The following is a 17,765-nucleotide window of genomic DNA, read 5'->3' as shown; positions in this document are numbered from 1 at the left end:
GATGCTAAGCCCTAGGAGTGAGAGAGGAATTGGCTTGGCTTTATGAAATGTTCCATGTGTTCAATGAAGTTACACAGGTAGAAAGCCAGGAAAAGTGATATCAAAAGATTCTATAAGCCGGCAGGGATCAGATAAGCCTTCAGCTGCTGTTCTGAATTTTGACTGAGATGTAGCTGAGCATTTCTCTCCTCAGCCTGAGACTGGACAGATGCCCACCAGCTGCTTCTAGTCTGTGATGTCCCAAAACTGAAGTGAAAAACTGGTGCCATGAGATGCAGGCACTGTGGCTAAAATCAGAGTCAAAAGGTGAATCTCCACATGATATCCATAACCAGAGGTGAGCAGTTCTTTGTGTCCTCGCTGCTCTCTGTGTTAGGGAGAAGGTAGCTAATGAGAAGACATGAATCTTTCATGATCGCAGGACAGGTGAAACAAATTCTCCAAATAGCTTTTCCCGCCCAAACTAAAGAGGTGCTAAGGGTATTTCAATTTTCTGCTGAGCCAACTGCCTAGCTGCCGGCTGGGACTTAATACTGCATAAATCAGGATGAAAATTTGGCCCTCTTTTTTATTTGCTTTCTCTTTTGAGTCACATTGGCTGAGTTAGAGATGCACACCATTCTGAATATTTCATCAAATGTCACCATGTGTTTTTTGTATTTCAAGACTCCAAGGTTTTCCAATTGCTTTCCCTTATTGCCAGACCATTTTCTGAGCAAGGACCATTGTCTCTTCAAGGTCCTTTTCCAAGTTCTTTTGTTGTAGTTCAAGTCTATTCATTTTCTGCTTGTGTTTAGTTTTGTCAAGTATTACTTTACATCTGTCAGCATTACATTTCGTTTGGCACAAACATCAGACACGTCAGACAATTTATAAAGCGGGGCCTAGCCCTCAGATTTTACTTGCTGTCTGCCTGGAGTTCCCCACTCATCTCACTATTATGTCATTCAGCTTCAGTGCCCTACAGCTGGTCCCTCTGGCTAGGTAATTTATAGAACAAGAAACAAGGACAGATGAAGTCTGCATATTGATCCCAAGGGATATAATACTTATATTCACCCATAACAGCCTCAGTTCACCTTGTTTTTAACTATACCTTTTTCTTCTTCTATCATAAATATCCTTCCCTTGACTTTTTTGATACTGTGTCTGTGTCCCTGCCTATTTCAGCAGAGCTCTAACCCTGAGCACTTAGGGTTTTCTACAGGACCCATAAACTTAACGTTGGTTTCTGTGAATACTTCATCTGCTCACTGTTAGATGTCACACTAAAAAGCCCCCTTCCTCCAATGAGAGCAAAGCACTGTTTTGCTCCTATTTCTCATTTCTAGGCCCTGGAGGCTCCCCTATTGAAACATGGTTGAAACATCAGTGTTGTTGGATCTCTGACCATCTGGGGAGCCTTGTCAATTTTGGCAACTCATTTGGCTTTATTTTCTGCCTTGTTTATTTGCCTATCATAACCCACTCTGTACAGTTTGTTTTGCATCTCCCCTTTCCTCCTTCATTCTTTTCCTCCTTCTCAGAACTCCAAGCTGTCTCCCACAAAAATTTCCTGCTTCATGCATTAAAATATCACAGCCACTGATGCAAAAGACATACTATAATAAATGGTATGACAACAAAATATACAGACAGAGAAAAAGACAACCAAGGCTATTTTACAGCAGCACCTGTAATAGATGGGCTAACCATGGGGAGGCTAGGGATGAGTCAACACTAAGGGAAGTGGGACAGATGGTTAAAACAAGTGACTCTTGGGTGAATTCCACTACCTGAGGAAAATACACTTCTGAGGGAACAATCCTCTTTATCACCACCTGAAGAGCTAGAGGAAAAGAAGATCATTTCCTCCATGGTTCCATAGGGAAAATGGCCAGGACTTCTGCTGGTTTGTTTATGTTTTCCTCATAAAAGCAAATATAGGGTTACAAAAAAACGGCATACACTGGTTAAAAGACTAAAGGAATTACTCTTTCAGTTGGACTTACAATAAGACATGGTGAAAAAAAAAGTAGTAATAAATGAAAATATACTTTAGAAAAGCATTTGGAACACTGCCAGTTACTCAGAAAAACTATTGAGACTGGGATGTACTTGAAAATATGATGGATAAACACTTAATTCTTTGATAGGAAATTAATTTCTTCATGTTATATTTCACTGAAGTGCTATATCTTTTGACTTAGAGTTGATGATATTTCACATACTCACCTGCAATCCTTCCAACTTGTTAAAGGGACAGTGATCAACAGAGATGGTCAAAACAAAATTAAAAAGGATTGTAAATATAAGGAAGCTGTTTACAACTTCAATGGGTTCTAGCAAATTTGAATCAGTCCAGTGTGAAATGGGCAAAGTTGACAGCATCACTACTGTCAAACGAATGAATTTCTAGAATCCTGCCTACTGAGGTCTCTGACATTTGGAAGCAAGTGGTGACATTCTTCCCTTTTCTCATCATTGGAAAATGTAAAACAAAGATCTCTCTTACTCAAGTTAGTGCCATGTCATCAGTCTCTTGTAACCATCCCACTCAATTCTCTTGTAATTAATTTTATTACTTACTGTTTTCTATCAGACATGCTGTTCATGACAATTTACTTACTTCAAACTGTCTTCTCTTGGCCTCTAAATCATTGAACATTTATTGCTTTCCACCTTCCTTCACTTTTTTTTTAAGGACTTTGCCCTTAGTGTCTATCTGATCATGTTCTTAGTTCTACTGAAGTGATTTTTAACTTGGATTCCTCTCTGCTCTCACTCACCTGTGTGAACAGACTTTACTCTCAAAGATCACAGCCTCTTTTCCAATATTTTCTTCCAGTGATATAGATATTGAATCCATGCCTAGACAAGTAGAAGAACATTTATGCAGGATCATACAATAGTGAAATATGCATAAAGAATATAATAGTGAAATATGCATAAAGAACATTTATGCAGAATCATACAATAGTGAATAAAATGCTTTTTTTTTCTTTTTTTTTTCCACCTGTTCAAAATCACAGCTGCCTCCCAAATACTGCTTGACAAAAATCCTCATTTCATTTTTGCTAGAATTATGTTCTCTGCCTGCAGGTGGCTCCAAATGATAATGCAAAGAGCAAAGTCTGCAGATGACCCTGGTACTCAAGCCACATTGAAGAATACACAGCTTCAGCTTTGAGTAACTTCATTTTTTTGTGAATCTCAAGGAATATAACTAACTGGCACAGAATTACTGCCTCAATCATGGCTTCTGCTGAAAGGACAGATTTATCACTGTTGTGCTCTCTCTAGCAAATCAGGAGATGAGGGATGGAGCAGACACAAAGATGGGGACACAGAAGAAAAAAAATAAGCATAGGCTGTACATGAAAAGAAATATGTGTCATTAAACAATAATAACTGGAGTAAAGGTAAAATGTACAGATACCACAAATAGACAGCTAATCACGTGTGTCCATTTCTGTGTTTAAAGAAGGTGGTGAATCCCTGATAATGTCATACATTAGAAGGTTTTTTCCATAGTTTTTGTATCTGGAATAGAATGAGCTAAAGGACTTGAATGGTTGCTGTGATTTAATAGAAGGAAAAAGAAAAAGCCTGTATAGCTTTGCTATCTGTTAATCGAAAGCGATAATCCTAAATGATGAACAAAGAGTGCCTATGTGGCTGCAGCGAATCCAACTCTTTTCTATTATACTGCAACACAAACCAACAAGAAGCCTGATCTCCAGTACTCCAGTTTTATACCAGCACATCTTAAATTCACTCATTACTTCCTGCTTATATATTTGTCCTACAAACAAGCATTAAGCTCTATTAGTCCTGTGATATGGTGACATCAAATAATTTTTTTTACTGTAAGGAGAGGAATGAAATGTAGTTCAGATTTGCTATAGCCCAGCTAACAGCTCCAGTCCATGAAAGTTTTCAATACGGAGAGATTCCTACTCTCTACATAGCTAGCAACAGTGGTATACTTCAGAAGCAAAGACAAAGGAGGAAAAGTTAGGTTCATTTAGGAAAACAAGGGCAAAGTACCGCCTCCTATTTTTTGATGTTAACCCACTATAACAGAGGCAGATGTCAGTGGTATGGCAGTAGAGGTTGAACATTCCCACCAGTATTCCATTAACATTTTGTTCCTGGGTGATAGATGGCAGCAGTGGGGCACTCTGACAAAATGGCATCTGACATGGAACTGTGCTTCAAGCAAAGGTGTGTCACTGAATTCCTCCATATGCAAAAAATGGCATGCACTGACATTCATTGACACTTACTGAATGTTGATGGAGGCCGAACAGTGGATGTGAGCACAGTGAAGCAGTGGGTGCTACCTTTCAGCAGTGGCAACACCAATATGAATGACAAGCCATGTTCTGGATGGTAATGAAGAATCTTACAAGTGTGTCATGCAGGCTCTTGTTCATCACTGGCAAAAATGCAGAGCTAATGGTAGTGAAAAAGAGTGTTTTGTAGCTGAGAATTTGCTATAGCAAACAGTGTTGTGCTCTTTGTATCTGCTGCAGCTTCCATAGAAATAAATAAGAGGCATTACTTCTGGAGCAACCTAATGTACATGCATTTAAATTGCATGCAACAACCTAAAAAAGAAGACATTATCCTCTTACAGACCAGAACAAATGTTCTTGTACTTTGAAACAATTGAACAATAGCATTATTCCTTCTGAAAAGTTTGATTCATAGAATTGTAGAATTATAGATCACAGAATGGCTTGGGTTAGAGGGATCTTAATGATCATCTAGCTCCAAGCCATCTGAAAGGACACTATGTGTCCTCATTGGTTACTATCTTTTGAAATTAAATTCTAAATTCTACTCAAAACATTAAAAATAGAGTCTCAGGGCTTTAAAAAGCCCTGCTTTTATAAACTAACAAGTGAATCACATTTTTATTGAACAATACACATTTTACACTGAGTTTTAGGTCAGTTAAACATTGTTAATTACAATTTTATTCTATCTTGAGGCAAAAAAAAAAAAAAGCAGAATATTGCCAGTTACTAAATTGTAAGAGCTGTCATTCTCCATGGTCATTTGCTTGATAATAAGATCCACAGATGTGCTCACAATATTAATATATAAACAAAATATTCTTGTCTTTATAGCTCCTATTTTCAGTCAGTGAGAAAATTTAGAGGTCTGTTATTTCAATAGACTGAAATATAAACTATTCATGTACATTCTTTCAGCAGTGTATGTGTATAATTTCTATTATTTTTATTGGCAGTAACACATGACCATTTGAAGGCAGAATAAACTCCATAAAGTGTAATTAGTTGTTCAGTTTTGCAAGCATCTTTCCACTCCAGTGTTTTAAAGGTCCTTCACAGCACTTAAAATTTCTCCCTCCGTGTGGAGGAAAACTAAGTCACAACTTGCCAGAGTAATGCTGATAGTTAGCTAACATGTAAAGAGAGAAATTAGTCTTCTATAGGAACGTATTCTCAACCAAGTTCTGTTTTTATGTGTCAGGAACCAGCCCAGCACTGTTTGTGCCCCTACATGTAAGGTGGAGCAGGAAAAGATTACCCTTGATTCTCACTCTAGCAATATGACTTCTGGAAATAAAGGCACCTGCCCTGAGCTGCTGGGAGTTCCATCATTAACTATTTCAGTGGAAGCAATCCTATATCAAGATTTAAAAGGTTATCTTTCTCTTTGGGAGCCGATTTAAAAAGACATCACTTTTCTCAAACTGGCTCTTGCGATAGTGAGGGTTTGTTTTACTCTTCATGTCAAAAAGAACAGGAAATGCCTGCTAACAACCACATGGGCTACAAAAATAACTGTCAAAATTAAAACTCCCTCCTTCTACCACAGTAAGGAACAGCCATGACAACAGCAGCACAAGCAGTGACAGCAGGATATGTCACTAGGTTGGTCGGACAGTGGTCCTGCCTGTCCATCCAGTGCTGGCTGTTAGACAGCTCACACACTGGTTACAGGAAGAACCTGAAGCTGTCTCAGCACAGGAAGGATATAGCAGAAGGTATTGAAAGTGTTACTGTCACACCAAATCACTCTGACAAATGTGTTTTGTTGGACAGAGAGGGTAGGGAATATTAAACCATACTGAAATAAAATAGCTATAGACAATTTTTTTCCACTAATGAAAAGTTCTAGAGGGAAAGGAGTGCATTTGACTGAAAGGGGAGAGAGCCCCCTGTGAGCTGGATTGGAATCCCTAAGAAAAAACAAGATTGTTTTTGGGATCTGAAACACACAGGAAGTATTCAAAAAAATAGCAGAAATACCCTAATGTACATTTGACAAACCTGACAGACAGAAGAAATGAATTTGCCAGACAGCTGAGCAGACAACAAATATAATGTACAAACAGAAAGGAGGCTGTAAGTTACAGAACCACACATATGGAGTTCTAATAATGGGTTAAAAATCTGAATATAAGTTCCCTTGTTTTTTTCTAGCTGTACAAAATGAGAACACATATATTAAAAACAGTTAAGGCATACAGGATGAGTAAATGTTAGACACAAGGGAGATGATAAACACCATTGAGCCACATGCAATAATGACTTCAGCAGAATACAAACCTGTACTACTGTTGAGTGCTAATAGCACTGTTAGGAAAATAAATAATTTGTATCCTCAAGTAGCAAATGGCTTTCCATAAAGCTTTCCATAAGTTTTCTCTTTTTTTTTCCCCTTCAGCAGATAATAAAGAGGGTTTTGATGAATCAAAAGAAGCCCAAACATGCCTGCTAGTGAAAGTATTTAACTGAGCTTAGTACTATCTGGTTCTTATCTTAATTCACATTAATCCCCACTGAAGACTCTATCCCTCTAGTCCCATAGCTGCTGGAAGAAAGAGGAGAGCTAAAAATGGGAAGGGCTTTGGCCAAGATGTTTGATGTTAGACTCCTATTCCTCTGCTTTCACAGCGGTAACAGTTCCTTCAGGCTGGTGAACTCTCTTTCATGATGTGGAGGGACAGATTAGTCAATGGATTTCCACATTTATCAAATCATGTTTCCTTCCTGAAGCATTCACTTTATGACTGCACATACGGATTTGCTATCTGCTCTCTGCCTGTCCCAACAATAAGCTAGTAAAATACCCAAGGCTATTCCAGACTCAGTTCTCCTCACCTGCAGCCTGTAGCAGATGTCTGTTTAGCTGGTACCCATACATAGCAATCAGTATTTCAGTTCATGCACACAGATGTAAGTTCAACATCATTAACATAGGGGGAAAAAGGATATTGTTACCTTACCTTCTGCCTGAATGACCATAATCTTTTGCTTCAGATCAATTAAGGGATATATAAGACACAACTTTGGCTCCTGCTTCTGAGTTATACAAACTCCATTCTGATTTACAACCATCCAGTTACGGTCATACAGCAATCCTTGGTTTCCTACCGGCCATTCTGTAACCTGGAAAAGCATCAGGAGGAGACGGAAAGGTTTAGAAAATACTAGTTTTATTAATAGATCAAGCTGAAAAGATGTGGAAGAGAAACCAATAATGAAATTGCTTGAAAATCAGAAAAACTTTTGCAAGCCCATGTCAGACTTTATAACAGAAAATTTAACTGCAAATCAATGATCAAGTTCTCACTGCAAGAAGCTGACAAAAGGGAATGGAGTTACTATAATTTGTCGCATATTATCACACCCTTTGATTTAACAGAGCTGTGGAAATACAGAAAACAATCACTAAAATGCTCTGAAAACTGTTTTTAATTTTATACTCAGACATGCTTAGGACCTCTCCCCTCAACAATTTTAATTCTCAAAGAATGGGGGGTTTTGTGTCAGTTGCATGGTTTAAGGTAAAAAAAAAAAAAAAAAAAGAAGCAGCAGAAAACAAGGGAAATGTGAAATGTAGAACTCTGAACAAACTTCCACATTTTTTTAAAAACTGGAACCATTTTCTGAGAAAATATCCACTGCTGAAATTTCTGTTTTAGCTACGAGCATAATAGCTTTCCAAATCCTCTTGCAACAAAACGTGATCTTCTCTGCAAGTTGTTCTTCCACTGCTTTTATAATGCTTCTTACTTCCAATAGCCTACACAGGCATATTGTCCTTGCTTTCATGTACATTTTTCTGGTGAAAAGAACATCTGTTACTGATGCTACACAGATGGTAATCTCAGAATGAAAAAAAGAGAGCAATTTTAGGAATGTCTTTGGGCGATATTAATAACTGCTTTCTCCTTCAGAATGCTAAAATATTAATACCATTATTTTAACATAAAGCCGGGCATTTAAACATATTGTTTCTACTGACATATCTTAGTCACAGTTGAATATGGAGAACAGTTAGCTACAGATGAACTCTGTTGAATTCTTGTAGAGAAGCTTAGCACTTTTCACACAAATTAACCGGTTTTACCAGAAAATATTGAGAGACTCAAATGGTTGTATTAATTAAAAGTCACAATTTTGTTTAGCATGTGCTCTATCCAAAACCCTACAGAAGCCGTAAAATCCCATTCTTACAAACTTTTCCAGGTTTTGGAAGAGCTCTCAGCAACAGACTGCCACAGAGAGCATGACTAGAGGGAACTGAGGGCAGGCACTCAAAATGTGCTGAAATGGGAAACTGAGAGCACTGAAGCTGAACTAGCCTCCCACTATCAACCATATGAGCTATCAACTGCATGAAATACGGATCATACATGGAAAAAATTCAAGAAATGTATTTTATCAACATCATTTATAACGCTTTTTGTCAGTTGTTGAAGTGGGCGTGGATAAAAATATCAGTCAAAAATGGAACCTTTAGGTCTGATGGTGATGTGAACCTTTCCCTTGTTTTTTTTTTTTTTTTTTTTTTTTGTTTGTTTTTTAGGAGAAGAATCACAGCTCAAACATTGCGATATCAGCTGAAGTAAAGCTTTTCATCCTTGCTGGAAATTATCCTTCAGAGATGCCTGTATTGTTTGGTTATCCTGTAATTAGATTACAAAATACATTTTGAACAGCTGGTGATCATCTGAGAGCAGCAAGAATTTCCTGCTAACAAATCTCCTTTCCAAAACAGAAGATCACTATCAGTAATGCATCCTGCCATGGATACAACAGATCATTAAGAGATTTGCAAGACGTAATGGAGAGAATAAACTAAAAGAGCAGAAAATCATAGGAAGAGCCCAAGAATGTAATCCCTAGTACCCAATTGTAACATTCTGTTGTTCTGCTTCCACTTTGGGCCAGCTCCAGGCTTCACTCTGAGCTGCAACACATGACTGAAGGTCTTGAGCCCATTTTTCCTGTTCCTCTCTGGTTGCCTGCTATGGTAACAAGAATGATACACAAATATCCTCAGCACTATGTCCCCTGCATCTCACAGATGTCCCAAGCAAACTGTGATGTGCCTTACTTTCTCTGAAAAGTGCAACTTAGTGTATTGCTTGTCTGCTCCAATAATTAAAGTTGCCACAACAAAATAACTGTGTACTCTGCCTCGAACCGAGAGATGGAGATGACCATGGAATAGTCAGAGCTGGTTTGCTGCTAATAGTGATACAGGAGCTGAGCAAGGAATTGCTATTCTCCCTAGCACTTGGGCTTTCAATCTGTGCAGACACTCTTCCACCATCATTTGAAAGAGGCTGAAGGGATTGTTCAATGATTGCAAGCAACTTAATTAAAGCAGTTCAAACAAAGGACATCATTTGAGGCACGATAAGAGTGGTTCAATTTGGCTCCCTTGGATTACGTTCCACATCTCTGCCCAAGATCAGCAGATAAAACACAGGCTGCACAAGAGATGCACATCCTGGAGGACAGGCAGCAGGAGGCAAGGCAGGGCACTCAAACAATGCTAAATACCTACAATCAGGCAACTAAAAGAGTGAAGCAAAGCAGCCAAGAAAGCTTACTGCAAAGTGATATAAAACAGGATAACTTACATCATAATAAGCAATAGTGTATTACACTGATTCCCTGAAGCTATATGACCATCTCCTCTACAGAGACAAATTAGAAGTGAGAGAACAGAGAAGTGTGGACACCATGCTTTTACTGATTACTGCATGCATACAACTTCATTCCCAGCATGGCAGATGAGCTAATCATACAACACACAAATGTACCTGTCATCAACAAAGCTCAATGCACAGAGCACAACCAGTACACTGCATTATCCTACCTTCTTCAGCAATTTTTCTTTTTGGAATATATTCATTCCAAATAGACACTTCTGCTTTGCTCAGAATTTTCTGTAAAGCATTTTGGGCTGCATTTTTTCCATAGTTCACTATAATGTCATCACGAAAGCTAACACAATTTTCAGGCACATTAAAGGAAGCATTGAACAGCTTTTAAATTATGCAAGTTTAAAAATGCTAGCGGTCTTACATATAATGTATCTACTGATCACTAAGAATTTGCATTGTATTTTAAATTAAAAGCTAATTTGTTTTCCATGTTGAGATGCAATTTTTATCTTCTGAAATCTACTGCAAGAATAATAAAGTTATTAATGTTTAAAGTCCTAACCTTTTTACTGGGCACACTGCACTATGTAATTATGCAAAATTCATCGACATGAGAGATGTTCATGTTTAAAAATGCATGTTTAAAATATGTTTTTATGTCGGAAAAGAAAAAAAATGTGGTCAGGGACAGAGGCTACTCCTCTTTTCTGCTTCTCTTTGTTTAATAAAATAATTGTAGGAAGGTGAATGCACATTTAAGACGTTTAGCTAGAATATTTTGCCCTCTAGTTCCTAGGCCATATGTACGAAGTCCATGGAACACCACTGAATAGAGACAGTCCTGTGGCCAGGAAAAGTTTAGGAAACATGCACATAGTAGGAGCTAACCAGTCTGCAGTAGGCTGAATACCTTAATGCAAGGCTTTATCCTGCCAGATGCCAAAGCACTCTGCACTCTCATCTTCACTGGAGGCCAAGCACGTCCCACACTAAAACATAGACTTGGCTCGTAGTTTAGGTAAAGAGGAGATGATGTGACTCTAAAGAGGAGGTGAAACAGTTGTGAGCTTGCAATCACATCCTTGAATTCGTCCTTCTGTCACCAATTAAGTATTCTATACTGCAACCAACTGGTTGATGGGCACACTTCACCGGCAGATGCAAGAGGTCTTGCACACACAGGTGGAATCTTCCACTACACATTTTATTTTAGGCAAACACATCTGATTGTGTACTTCCCAATAAAGCCCATTTACAAGGCATGTTGAAGGTCTGACTGCAAATTGAACTAAAAATTCTGGGATTCCGACCTCAAGTATCCGAGTACAAGATGAGTGATTTCATTGCAGCCTAATACCTAAACCACTTTTTCACATCAGCTAGTTTCGAGCTACTTAGTAACAGATAAATATAGACATAAAATTTTAACAGGAAATAGTTTTCTAACTTTCCAACAACTGCAACTATTTAAAGCTATTTTAAATTTAAAGCATGAAATTGAATTTCAGTACTTGGCTTCTAACTGAAGACCATGGGAACTACAAGCTACGTGATTATTATCTCAGGAGTTTATGAATTTACTAAGCAAAGGGATAGTACATTATTAAGTGTGAAGTCTGTACGACAAAGAGAGTGTCAAAGTAGTAATCTTCTACTGGAATCAGTCTTTTCATGATAAAGCCTAGAGAACTGAGGATAATCACTACTTTAGAAGGCAAAATGATTTTCAGGACTTGGTTCCATTTAATTGTGGTAAGATTTATCTAGCATGCTTTGCTTCAAATTCCAGTGCGTGTGGTATTGGTTATTTTCCCCTTTCAAGGTGACACAGGCTGAAGTTGCAGTAATGGTGTACATAACCTTGTGGAGGATGATGCACTCTGCATTTGGTGGTATGGGTTCTAGCAGCATTGGCTTTCTACTTCACTCTTTGTCACTGGGAAGAAACTAAGTCACCCCCTGGGTGAGAATGGGATTAACTGCCTTTGAGTTTTAATACTCCTTACAAACGGTGGGCTGTGAGCTGCCATATTTACCTCTTTTACAGGCAGAAAATCAGGCTGTCAGATCTTTCAGTCTGCTTATAAATATATGACAGATCTAGAAGTGCCACTCAAGACTTGGGAACAAAAATATGAAGAATACCTGGTAGACAGGAAGATGATCACACAAGCAAACACATTTTCCTTTCTGGCTTACTTCAGTACTGAAAAATATTGACCATTATGCAATGGTCCAATATACTTCTGACTTCACTTCCTGGCCTGTTCTCCTCGTGCACTGAAATCCGTTTTTAATCAAATCTGCTAATTCAACTTCTATTGTTATTTTTTATGGACTAAACGGAAATGAACAGAACACGTTCTTTGAGAAGAGGATGAGGAGAGCTGCACGCCATTTATAGTGAAGTTCCAATCCCTTTCCATATCGTATACTAAAGCTAGCAAACATTTCATTGGGTATTACCCTTTGGCAGTACAGGCTCTGACAGTGCTTAGCTATTGGGCTCTAACACAGCTGATGCTTCATTACCAACACATATCAAGTCACAATACACCAGACTTCAAAAATATTCCTAGGCACGAAAACATAAACCTCATACAGTTCCAAATGCAATATTTGCATTTTTAAACTATTTAAATTGCCTAGTGTTAGTTGCTGCCTATACAGTCCAAGTAGCTGTTGATACCTCCTGTCGTCAATGGAAAGAGACAGAAATATCTAGGGACAATTCATTTTTCCTACTGCAGATGCCTATTTTATGATAAGATGACTTAGCAGGTATCCATCTCTCCCTGCTTACAGAATAATAGCTAACTTTAGAGGGATAAGGTTGAGTAAGATGAACTCTGCTTTCACGCTTGGCCCATTAACGCATACCTGGCACAAGAATTATGCATGGGGATTTTCCTCCTCCATTAAAACTGCAATTCTGTCTGTCAGGGAGTACCAGCTTTTTATGAATTTATTACCTAGAGAAGTTTCCCTTCACAGAGCTTGAAGAGAGGAAAACCGGCTCAGTTTGGGAAAACATGAGCTGCCTTTCACACTGAGGTATGGTTTACCTGCTCCTGGGCACAATCGCTTCAAAGCCTTCCTGGCACTGAGTGTTGTGGTATGTATTCCCTAACACCAGCCTGCATGTTAGAAATAGAACTTAACCCCAAAAGGACCCAAAGACTGCTAAGACGTATTTCAGTAGTTACGTAGCGGGCTTCTGCAATATAGCTCTAATAAGTGCAATGTTTAAACAAAAGTGAAAACGTTCTCACAATTACTTTGATTTTTAAGTGGTTTGATTTAGTAGGAGGTTAATAAAGGGTGGAAAATTATTTGTTCAGGTCTCATTCAATGCTCATTCAATGCCTCTGAATTAAAAACACCATAAGCAAAACAAGTTTAGAAATACAGATGTTTTGTTGATCTTTTTGCTTCAATTTCTCTCACTGTTTTTTGCATTAAGGGAAAAAAAAAAGATCAAAAAAGCCAAGAATCTGTATTTTAAATGCAGGTGATTTGCCACTGGATTTGACTCCAATTTTCATTCAGATGTGAGACAGTGACCTACACCAGCAAGTTTTCCTAGGTGAAGTTATACCATTATTGACATTCATTAAATCAGTTTCCAATATGGTACCAAGCAGAGTCACATTCTAGGTCATGTGTGGGCCACACACCTATTTCATCATGCATTATTAACAAAAAAAAAGTCATAGCTAAGGTGATGATATTATTAACTTGGCAAAAAAGCAATTAAAATCTTCAAAGACTGAACTTTCAAATAGTGCAGCAACACTTAAATGTCATATTTCTGTTGCAAATGTATTTTTAATGATAACATTTCTTTGTAATGTAAATCAACCTCCTCTCAATTATAACATGTTAATCAAGTTATTTCTCAATTGCTGCCTACCCATCAGTGCCTATAAGTCCATCACATGTCATTCAGTGAAAGCATACTAATTATTTGATTATATTTTAGTCAAATTTTGCAAATCCAACCTTTTTTTTTCCCCCAAAACTGCATATCATGTGCTGGTTTCTCTTTGATGGGGGATAGGAGAGCAGAGATGCATTTGCATCTTGTAACTTCAGTCTAATTGAAAATCCTTCAAAGTGCCTTAGCACACAGGAGTCAATCCCAGAGATTAGAGAAATGGAAAAATGGGCCTCCGCATACTGTTTTCTGATATCGAATGCACATGTTGTTCCTGGTTGACATATCTGACAATTCGGGATGAATATGTAAGAATAATTGAAAGTATTTACCTCAAATGCAGAGCAGGATTTGATTGGATACAGGTAAATGTTGGTGACAGTAATGGGCTTGCCACCCCTTTTACACTTTGGCACGGCAGACTCAGAAACAGCTGCCCTTATGCTTTCTGACTCCGACTCCAGTGGCTGCCAACCAACAGTCCTCTCTGTTCCAGATGGATTATTCCTGTGTTCTCTATCTGTGATGTGCGTTCTTGGAGACATGGTATTGGTGCTGTTAGAGTGGTCATCTGGTACAGGTTCTGTTGTCAGCTGTGTAGCAGAGGACTGAAAGAGAATCTCAGTGTCTGTGTTGGAGAACTTTGTGGCTGTGATGAATTTCAAAAAAGTCTGTGCATCTTCAAAAGAAGACATGTAGCCAAAGGATATCCTTACAGAACCAGTGGGACGTCCATCAATTAGGTCTATATCATCTCCACAGACATGGCCAGCCTAGTTTAAAACAGGAAGAAAAACAGAGCTATTATGACAGTCTGCTCTATTTCCCTCTTACCTTACATAGTCACCCATGAGTCTGTTAATTCTAACTTAAAAAACTGTTTTCAGGAATACAGTTTTGGAGAGTTGGAGAAAAAATCCCAAATGTCTAATTAGCTACTCAAGCAGAGAAAAATATTGTTTGAGATGTTTGTCCTATTCTACCCCAAGGCAAGAGGGATTTCTTAAAAACTTATGTCAAGAAAAAGTTGGCCTGTGCCAGAATAGCCTGTTAGCAAGATCAATCTCCAGTTATATTTCAGTCTTATCTGCATAGTTCACTGAAATTTAAACTGGGATACTGCATTCAGATAGGTGACCAAACAACTAGACTGCTGATTTCTGTAGGAGTTTTGTTGATACTCAGTTGGAACAGTTCCATTTTGTACAATCATATTCACTGAATCGCAGAGGTCAGAAGGGACTTCTAGATATCATCTAATCCCACCCCCTGCTAAAGAAGGTTCACTAGAGAAGGTAGCACAGGAGAGCATCCGGATGGATTTTGAATATCTTCAGGGAAGGAGACTCCACAACCTTTGTGGGCAGGCTGTTCCAGTGCTGTGTCACCCAGAAAGAAAAAAAGTTCATTCTTAGGTTTGTAGGGAATTTGCTGTGTTCCCATTTGTTCCTGTTACCCCATGTCCTGTTGCTGAGGACCACTGAAAAGAGCTTGGCCCCATCCACTTGATTCCCGCCCTTTAGATATTTATAAGCATTGATAAGATCCCCTCTCAGTCTTCTCTTTTCCAGGCTGAATAGTCTCAGATCTCCCAGTCTTTCCTTCTAAGGGAGATCCTCCAGGCCTGTGACCATCTCTGCAGTCCTCAGCTTGATACGTTCAAGAAGTCTCCTGTCTTTCCTGAACTGGGGAGCACAGAACAGGACACAGTACTCCAGATGTGGATTCACCAGTGCAGAGTAGAAGGGATCACCTCCCTCAACCTGCTGCCCCCGCTCTTTTTAATGTGCCCCAGGATACCATTAGCCTTTTAGGCCACAAGGGCATTGCTTGCTCATGGCCAACCTGTTGTCTACCAGGACACTAAGATCCTTCTCTGCAGAGCTCCTCTCCAGCAGGTTATTCACCATTCACATGATACTGACCTAAATGAGGCAACACGCTCCTTCATATTTTTGAATGAAATAAAAACAATGCATACTGCTTGGGTCCATAAAATGGTTCTGTTACACCTTGTTTCAGTGTATTGAACTTAAGTTTTTCTTTAACATGGTAATTGAGTTGAAAGGTCAGAAAAAGCAAATCAAACTTACCTTAATTCTAAAAGTTGCAAAGACTCAAAAGCACAGCATATGATAGAACTACTTTATTATCTATCTATCTATCTATCTATCTATCTATCTATCTATCTATCTATCTATCTATCTATCTATCTATCCATCCATCCATCCATCCATCCATCCATCCATCCATCCATCCATCCATCCATCCATCTATCTTTTCTTCACGTTTCAAGGCTAGATTTTCTTCTCTCTCCTTCAAATCTCCCATCCTTGATGGATTCAGAACCGACAGATTCTTGATGGATTCAGAACCGACAGATAAATTCAGAACCGACAGTCTGGGTCACTGAATTTGTATATTTTCCATGGACAGTGTATCACATAATTTTACTCAGAAACTAACCTGCAAGTTCTTTTGGATGTCCTCATCGCTTATACCCAAATGCATCTGGCAGGCTCCTGTGTTACAGAAGCAGCCTGTGCGAACATGTATGTTGTAGAGGCTGGCCATCTTTTCCACCTTCTCAATTCAACAGGAAATAAGACATAAGAGAAAAACAGAAGACAGATACTTAAAAATAGTGGTAAACAACATACAATGTTTTAAAGGTACAAATTAACTGGGGGTAAATTACATCTCTAAATTATCAACAACTTAATGTAGCTGTCAGCATTCCCATATACACTGAGGATTTTTCAGCCTTTTTATTTTAGCTGAAAGAAAACACTGATGGAAGCAGATAATCACAATGGCACTGAGAGAAAGGCACAGAGCATGCACACAAACACACACACTATCAGTTCAGACCCAGGTCCTTGTAAAACCAGTATACATGCTTACTTTATATCTGTGCACCTACACTAGTCACATGAATTACAGGTCTGCAGCTTAGTGCTGTTTGGGGTCTGGTCTCAACCATTACCTATAACTGCCCCTCCAAGATGAAGAGTGAGGCCTGGAGCACCTCTTCAGTTAGCTGAATGAAACATTTCTCACCAGGAATCTGAAACTGTAAGTCCTCAATATAGAAAATGAAGACATCATTGTGGTTGTGGCACACCAGCGCTTCAAGAATCAGCCCTTCACCAAGCAATAACACCTCATTGGGCAGGCACTCCACAGGGACACTTCCTTCAATTTTCCACACATGACCACCCTGTCTACCAACTCATTGATGAATGCCTTCCTGATGCTATTCTTTTTTTGTGTGTTACACCGTTTCTTTATCATCCTCTTAATATTGAATGGGCATAAATACAGTGATTGATGACAAGCTGGCATGAATGAATGATGTGCAAAGAGAACAGAGGCACTTCTCTTTACATGCCTCAGAAGGAGAGGAGATATATATGCACTGGTAGAGGGACTCTGGCTCTCTAGATGGCCCTGTAGAGAAGAGATGCAGATTGTCAAGGTTTCATTGCAATGCTAAGAAACAAGGGAAGCACACCATGGGGATCTTCTTAGCACAGTTCAGAAACCATGGAAGCACACAGCAGGGATCTGAACACTCTTTATGTTGATTTGAAAAAGCAACAACAGCTGGTGCTAATGATAACTGAGCAGGTATAGATACTGACAGTTATTTCTTTGACAACAAATGATGAATAAGCCTGGTCAGAACTTGGAAAAAGGACAGATAGACAGAAAGGTACATCCAATTGGGACATCCAACCCCTACCACAGACTTCCAGAACAACCTCACACAAGCTGGGGTTAATCTATCTGTGCTTTAGCTCCTCTACTGCAAAATGGGAAACTTGGGGTCATAAGAATAAACATGTTACTGTTTGAGAGGACTCAGATATGCCAGAAACACAGTCATCCTCTCAGGCAGCTAAG

At 38.8% G+C, this 17,765-nt stretch overlaps 1 protein-coding gene across 1 annotated transcript in view; it reads right to left on the bottom strand.

Moving 5' to 3' along the window:
• The window catches only part of MOCOS (molybdenum cofactor sulfurase), a 205,782-nt gene that overhangs the window by 17,055 nt on the left and 170,962 nt on the right, over positions 1 to 17,765 (bottom strand). Inside the window, exons 7-10 of the mRNA XM_065752644.1 lie at positions 16,326 to 16,442; positions 14,192 to 14,632; positions 7,247 to 7,409; positions 2,769 to 2,850 (exon numbers count right to left, since the gene is read on the bottom strand). Of these exons, the coding sequence (XP_065608716.1) occupies positions 2,769 to 2,850; positions 7,247 to 7,409; positions 14,192 to 14,632; positions 16,326 to 16,442 (803 nt within the window). The remainder of the gene's footprint in view (positions 1 to 2,768; positions 2,851 to 7,246; positions 7,410 to 14,191; positions 14,633 to 16,325; positions 16,443 to 17,765) is intronic.

This window comes from Cyrtonyx montezumae, unplaced genomic scaffold, assembly GCF_038088225.1.
Source record: "Cyrtonyx montezumae isolate F1298 unplaced genomic scaffold, pur_monq_1.0 scaffold_8, whole genome shotgun sequence".
Lineage (NCBI taxonomy): Eukaryota > Metazoa > Chordata > Aves > Galliformes > Odontophoridae > Cyrtonyx > Cyrtonyx montezumae.
The sequence above is the reverse complement of the archived record's forward strand: the minus strand, read 5'-3'. Positions and strand labels throughout refer to the sequence as shown.